Source organism: Saccostrea cucullata, unplaced genomic scaffold (assembly GCF_032062105.1).
Source record: "Saccostrea cucullata isolate Sc308-1 unplaced genomic scaffold, CSIRO_AGI_Scuc_v1 ctg1233, whole genome shotgun sequence".
Lineage (NCBI taxonomy): Eukaryota > Metazoa > Mollusca > Bivalvia > Ostreida > Ostreidae > Saccostrea > Saccostrea cuccullata.
In genome coordinates, this window is record NW_026921611.1 from 59,539 (window position 1) to 67,277 (window position 7,739).

General features: G+C 32.5%; 1 protein-coding gene across 1 annotated transcript; it reads right to left on the minus strand.

The window, feature by feature from the left end:
* Nucleotides 1-387: 387 nt before the first annotated feature.
* LOC134260428 (fibroleukin-like) lies at nt 388-4,006 on the minus strand. The gene is made up of 5 exons (XM_062742989.1): nt 3,883-4,006; nt 2,872-3,023; nt 2,616-2,712; nt 2,103-2,270; nt 388-644 (listed from the first exon to the last, which is right to left on the minus strand). The coding sequence occupies exons 1-5, from the start codon at nt 4,004-4,006 to the stop codon at nt 388-390; spliced, it is 798 nt and encodes a 265-aa protein (XP_062598973.1).
* Between the last annotated feature and the right edge of the window lie 3,733 nt (nt 4,007-7,739).

Consider the following 7,739-nt stretch of genomic DNA (forward strand, 5'->3'; position numbering starts at 1 on the left):
TTCTCCGTCCAGTTATCTCCATTTATCAGTGTTTGGAAAAAAGGAACGAAATATTTCTAATTTCAAATTTATTACAACACATATAAAGTACATCTTTTACTGAATACATTCAGTATCGCTTTACAGAGCAGTTCAACCCCCCTTCTTTTACTGTTTGTTACTTGATGTTAAATATTGAGAAAAAAAGAACTCAGCGATAAAAATTAATCTAAAATTGTCTCTTAATGGTTTCCATTATCCATGGATGATCTTTCGTCTGTTAAAAAAATGAAAACTTCACAGATACATGTATAATAGCATATTTATGTATTAAAAAAACAACTTTTATAACTGAGATTTTCACAGTAATACAAAAAAACTGTTTTACTAAGATTTAATGAGGTTTACCTAGTGACGTCTGATCATCATGCTGGTCCCCTTCACTGACGTCCCGTTCTTTACTGTGGGATACCACGGGTTGGACCAGGAAACCGAGGACCATGGACCGTTAAGGAAGGCTCGGCGGCAGCTGTTAAACCACCAGCCTCCTCTCCATGTAGCAGCACAGTTACCACTAGGCCACCCGTCGTTATCCCTGTCTGGGGTGGAGAAGTACATCCCAGTCAGATCAGCCCAGGAAGGACCAGTGTCTATCATGGAGTCTCCTGTAAAATCAAACAAAAAGAATCACAGAGATAATGGATTTATATTGTTTTTATCTAATTGTTAATTATGATACTGAAATATTTCTAAGAGTAAGATAGACCGTTTTAGGTGCTGTGAAGGGCAATAATATTTATTTAGTTCACTCCTAGAATCCCCGGTGTCTATCATACTGGCACCTGAAGAATAAGGGAAAATATAGAACAAAGATGATAAGTATTAATCATTAATTTTCATCCCATTAATCTTAATACTGAAGTACGTCTGAGATACACAGTTTAAAGAGAGATAAAGAATACAAGTCAACAAAACACTGCGCAAATCACATAGCATCATGTCTTGTGTAACAATAAACCACACGTCTGTTACACTTTTAAAGCATGGTAATATTGTGTGTGGGGGGGGTGTATTTAATGCATGGTAATATTGTGGGGGGCGGTGTACTTAAAGCATGGTAATATTGTGGGGAGGGTGTATTTAAAGCATGGTAATATTGTGGGGGGTATTTAAAGCATGGTTATACTGTGGGGGTGTATTTAAAGCATGGTAATATTGTTGGGGGGTGTATTTACAGCATAGAAATATTGTGGGTGGTGTATTCAAAGCATGGTAATATTGTGGGGGGTGTATTTAAAGCATGGTAATATTGTGGGGGAGGGTGTATTTAAAGCACGGATATATTGGGGGGGGGGTGTATTTAAAGCATGGTAATGTTGTGGGGAGGGATAAAGTTCACGAGAAATTGTAGAAAACATCACAAAATGAATTTTTAATATTTGTCCTAGACCGTGGAATACTAAGTAAATCATTAATAACGAGATAAGATGGTAGGTTTCCTATTAAATAAATGGAAATGTGAAACGGGTTTAGGTCTTTAAAATTTAGCTTTTAAGCTTTTTAAAATGAATATTTATCCGATCAAATTATTTTATCAATAAATTTTCGTAAACCTGTCGACATTTAAGATTAATGAGGCACTGTAAACTTCATATTCCGTAGTAGTAAAAAATGTGAATCATTGAAAATCAGACTATCATGCTCTGTAAAATTTTTCCGTATTAGTTAAAATATGAATTATCAAAAATTATCTGGAAACCCAAGCTAAATAACAATGTTGAATACCTGTAATTATTGGATTTTTTGTTTAAAAAAATTAACATAATTTCAATTGCACATAAAATGTATAAATAGAAATTTTATCTACTTGACAATAATAAATCCAATATCTTCTGAATTTGTGAATTGTACCTGCAAATGATATTTTGAAATATTAAACATGTTTAATTAGCATGGAATCAAAAACGTATGCAGAATATAAGAAAAAACACATCTTTTTCTTGTTTCAAGAACTTTATTATGTGTCAATACAGAAAAGAATAATTGTTAAGATTTAAGTAATACGTAATATACGTAATTTGAACATAATTTTAAGAACTTACGTGTTACATAACTACATTTACCTAAGGTCCCCGTGGCAGGTCCTGCAAGAGAGAGTTGATATTTCCCTGCCTCGTTGGAGACAAAGAATTGGTCATACATTTCATACAGTGTTGTGCCATTCTGGATAGTGATGGACACATAAAGGGATAAGGTGTTGTCTTTTGTTAATTTATGGATTACCTCATTTCCTGTATTAAGATACATTTTAAATCAATTTAAAAGTTCATCGAATATAATTAATTCTTTTAAAATTATGAATCTACCGTAATGAAAAATCAAATTTCCATAACTGTAGACAATATTGCTACATATGGTCTCATTAGAATATGCCGCTTGATGTTAGTCTTCTTTTCTATTTTTAAAAGCATTATTTGAGATAACAATTGAACACCATATCTGAATATCGTAGAACACACATTATCTAATCTTAAATTAAGATACGCTTGATAATATTTTATCTACCATAAGATTTTTTTTTATCTTCAAACTTTGAAGAAATAAAAAGTTCTTATTTGAAAGCGATTTACACTTACCAACCCAGAAATTTCGTTCAGGTGAACCAAAACCATTCTTATAATCCGCCCAGTTCCTGTGAAAGTTCACGGATCCGTCTACGCGTTTCTGAATGACCTTTGAAAATTAAAATGCATTACAATTCAATTTATTGCTTCGAACATTCATAGGATCCAAAGGTTTGATATAAACTACAAAACAATCCTACAATCCTTAAAACAACAAAAACAATGTGAGTTCTATTATGTATTTTCAATCTTAAAATAAACTACATACCGTCCATCCCCCGCCCATTGTCGTCATATCGCAGTATACACTGATTGGATTGGTTGATGTACTGTAGGGGTATACATCATACACCCCTGTACTGGTGTGTCCTTCTTCACAAAGATCTTTACAATCTTTAGGCATGGCAGAAAAAACACAATCTAAAAAAATACCAGGATCATATTATGCATATGTACCAGAAGTGAGAGGATACATAATGCCTGCATTATATAAAAATGTTAATTGTGGAAACAAAAATGTAACATGTACAATGTGTATTACGTTAAACTGTTCCTCTTTATCTGATACCATTCTTGTTTTCCAATTGATGCAAATTTTCCATTTATGACTAAAAGTATTTAAAATTAAACACAATAGTTTTCAATACTCTGTTGACTGAAAGATATGTGAAAGAGGAATTGATTGTAGGTAAGATGATAAGCAATTTTGACACAAAAATAGATGTTGAAAATGTAGTAAAATTATAATATAGTTTTGATGTATGATATAATGTCTGACCGATCGACAGGGGATGATTTCTCCTCCATGGCACAGGATTCACATCTCAGCTTTCATAACAGCTGTTTTTAAGGTGGCAATTTCGAGATACGAGCTAAGTGAGCTTTTTTCGTTTATTTAGTTAATAACAAGCAATAATTTTTAAATGGTTTGGACTGATCATTGTAACAAAGCTTAAATTTATATTACTAAATACTCACGGTGTAGAAATTTTATCTCAAGTTTTCCATTACATGCTCAGAGATATTAAGAAAAGCGAAAATAGAGAAAATCACAAAATATAATTCAATCAATCTCAAATTAAAAAAAAATAATTCAAAATAAAAAAAAATCAAAAAAAGAAAATAACAAAAAGATATGAATTTCATTAGAATTAATTATGTTGAAAATACAATTATTTATGCTACATAAAAAGAAGCGTCAAAAGAAAAAAAATCGTGTCTCTTCGAGAGGAGCCTTATACAAAGAAGCAAACAGAAAAAAAATAACAAGTGTACATACCGTTATGAGAGTAGTATCTCCAACCGGCCTCATCAGACAGCTCAGACGTGAATAGTTTCTTGTGGGTACGACATTTCTTCATTTGACTGTTGAATCCAAAGAAAACGCACTCCCTTTGACACATCGCAGCGCACTCGGTCATTGAATGAGCATTTTTTTCGCCTATAAGTTCATGATTTGATTTTTTATCATTAAATACAAGTTCTGTGGTATATTTCTGGGAAATAATGGTCGCTTCAGATAAAGCCAAGACCCCAACAATTAAGGAGATAACACACTGACTGCTCATTTTTTTTCTAAAGAAAAGACTGCTGCGTTCTTGTAAATCTGTGAAATTCTGCCAATTGTACCTGCAACAGCCAGATATATATATGTCGTACCTTAATCAATGCCTGAACCCCATTGGAAAACTGTGATGTACTCTATATCTTACAGTTGCTTAAGAATCGATTTTATTGAAGTTAGTATGAATTGTCATATATCTTTATTTTGAAATTGTTATTTAAACTATAACAATGAAAAGTTCGCTGTTTTTTCACTTAGTTAATGCCTGTTATGTGTGATGTTACATGGTGTTTTTTTTTTAATTTATTGCTTTCTTTAAAATATGGAATTATGATTTAAATATATATATTTTATCCTGAATGAAAAAAAAAATCAGCTATTTCGAAATAATAATAATAAAAAAAATTCTGATGAAATTATTATGGTTCTCAGAAATTATTAGGAATATATTGATTTTTTAAACTTTGACACATTAGTCTCCAAATGTTAATGTCACACAATACATCATAATTGCATTATTTATTTTTTAATTAATTTCTTCGGACAACAACGTAGACAGCACCGAACAAAATTTCGAGGAACGTATGCAGCACCTAGTACATCTTAGGAAGGCGAAGTTAGCACCGGACACATCTTAGAAGGATGTAGACAGCAACGTGCACATCTGAGAAGGACGTAGATAGCACAAAGCCCATTGTAGAAGGATGAAGACAACACCCAGCACATCTGAGAAGAACTTAAACAGCACTGAGAACATCTTATAGGAATGAAGGCAACGGTGAGCACATATAAGAAAGGGAATAGACTGCACCAAACACATTTGGTGCGGGACGTAGACTGCACCGAGCATCTTCGAAGAAGGTAGACATCACAGAGCACATCTAAGAGGAATGAATGCAGCACCGGGCAAATCTTAGAAGAAGCTAGACAGCACATAGCACATCTAAGAGGAATGTAGACAGCACCGAGCACATCTTATAAGAATGTATACAGCACAGAGCACATCTAAAAGGAATGTAAACAGCACCGAGCACATTAAGGAAGGATGTAAACAGCACCAAGCACATCTTAGAAGGACGTAGACAGCACCAAGCACATCTTAGAAGGACTTAGTCAACAACGAGCACATCTTAAAGGAGCTGCATTGTTTTAGTGTTTAGGCAATGCAACTGTTAGCAAAAGAACAGTTAGAAAAACAACTGCATTTGACCAGAAGCTATAAAAATCCACTCGGGAACTATCATAACCCATCAGCAAAGGGCATAGAAAAATCTTACTTATCAATATACATAAATTATATCTAAAGTAGGTGAAATAACATTAAAATAAGTAATAAATTACTTGTAAGATATATTTAACTGCCTTGTTACACAAGTACATTGTAACGATATGACCTTATTGTTACACAAGTACATTGTAACGATATGACCTAATTGTTACACAAGTACCACTGGATGAAAAATACAGTTTCCGCATTGCTGAAACAACTGAAACTCTGCGGAAACTTAAGCTTACTAATAGTTTCTGCAAAGTTTCAGTGCGGAGACTTCAAACTTCATCAACACAAAAATATTGCTTCATTGTTTCTCTTTATCGTACGCATGCGCTGAAAAATTGAGGAATTATCCATGCATGTTTCATAGATACAAATAAAGGACCCGTGACCTTGACTAAAAACTTCGCGATAGAAACATTTGTTTTTCAGTAACTTAAATTTGCACCTCTATTCTTGCTTCACAATGTATTTATAACTTTCATAATTATATTTTACATAAATCTTTTGCTTTTCCTAAAAAGAAACACGTGATTTTGACTCACGTTTGCGCAATATTCGTCATATGTATATTTATGTTCTTTATAAATGTATTATTTAAAAATATTTGATCACTTAATGGACCAAATTGTAAAGTAAAGTTTAATTACATTTCATAAAATATATACTCTAAGTACATGTGTATATAACTTTAAATCTATTTGTAAAAGTCTGGACAGTCCTTTCCAACAATTACCATAATCATAATAAGGGACCTAAAAGACGGTTTTATACCACCCTTCGATTCCATGATCAATTTTATTTTATCATTCAAAACTGTTCATTCTGTAATTGCCATGTGTGCAACGACGTTTGCAATATAAACTTAAAATAAATATTGCCAGGAGAGAAATGCAAAAACTAAGGTGAATTTTCCGTAAAGGCTGACATTCAATTACTAGGTGACGTATCGCAATATAACGCTTCTCTCTCATTGGTTAGATTTACAATAGAAGAAAGAAGGACAAAATGGCGAAGAAAACACTGAGAAAAGCAAACCAAACTACAGATTAAATACAGGTAGTTATTTCTTACAGTTCAGAGCACATTTATTTTTGTGTTTATTGTCTGAAATTGTAAGAATAAAGTTGGGCTAAAATGGCGCCTTCCAGAAATTGAAAATGACCATTGTACAGCTGTAATTAGAGAGGTTTAGTTACAAGTAACGTCACAAACGTGTACGTGTGACGTTGACGTACACGTAATATTTTAACGTCAACGTCATATTACGCTTTTGTTACACGTAAGGAACGTATGCCTATGAAAAATGGAAGATTCTTGGTAAGACGCTTTTAATTCAAATTTCTGATGAGAAAAATAGATTAAATGTATTGCTATATATATGCGAACAATATTTCATACAATTAATAATCTTCCTTTAGTTCTGAAATGTTTATGTGCGTTGTAAATTTAGTTGATATAATTTGTTGGAAAAACGAAGATGGGGGAGGGGGCTACCTTTTCTTGATTAGTTTTAAAGTATCTTTTAAGTATGAAAGCACATAAAAATCTCAACCCCCACCCTTCCCATAATGGGAATAAGAGTTTTTTTTTCCTGAATTCGTTTTTTATTACTTTGCCTATATAATATTACTAGCATATGATTTTATGAAGTGCCCACTTTTAAACTAGCGCTATTTGCCAGAAAAAAACTTCGTTTTTCTTATCAGCTCCTGTAATTTATAAGGTCTACAATGAAATAAATCAACTTTATATGAATAAATAAATTTTTTTGAGGAACGACACATTGATTTTGTTTGATCAAAAGTACATCAATGATGAAGAATTACTATTGTTTTGAACCCCTGAAAAACAGAAACGGAAACTTTATGTTAAGGGTCCTCGACTGAATTTTGAAGAACTGGACGAAATGGAGACCATTTCGCTTTTCAGGTGTGTTTATGATTTGCATGAAATTAACAGAAATAAATATTTCTGTCTATCAATAGAAATTGCTGTAGGAAGATTTTTTCCAGTCCTTAATTATTACCGATCTACAATAGCTCTTCTAAATTTTATATCTTGATTTCTTAATTTAGGGGGAAAAGATATTATTGTAGTAATAAAATCTAAGGAATTCTTTTTTAAGATTCGAAAAAATGATGTTCTCAGACTCAGGCAGGCTCTGAAGATTCCAGAGAAAGTAGTGTGTGAAAACACCACTATAGCAACCGGCTTAGAAAGCCTATGCATTACTTTAAGAAGACTTTCATGTCCAAATAGACTGGCATATAATATGGAATCTAGTTAAAATGAGATT

What these genes read in the sequence shown, in the direction of transcription:
- LOC134260428 (XM_062742989.1), bottom strand. Translation starts at nt 4,006, where the DNA reads ATGTGTCAAAGGGAGTGCGTTTTCTTTGGATTCAACAGTCAAATGAAG. An exon ending in GAGATACTACTCTCATAACG is followed by an intron (nt 3,024 to 3,882) that starts GTATGTACACTT and finishes GTATTTTTTTAG; the next exon opens with ATTGTGTTTTTTCTGCCATG. An exon ending in TGAACGAAATTTCTGGGTTG is followed by an intron (nt 2,271 to 2,615) that starts GTAAGTGTAAAT and finishes ATCTTAATACAG; the next exon opens with GAAATGAGGTAATCCATAAA.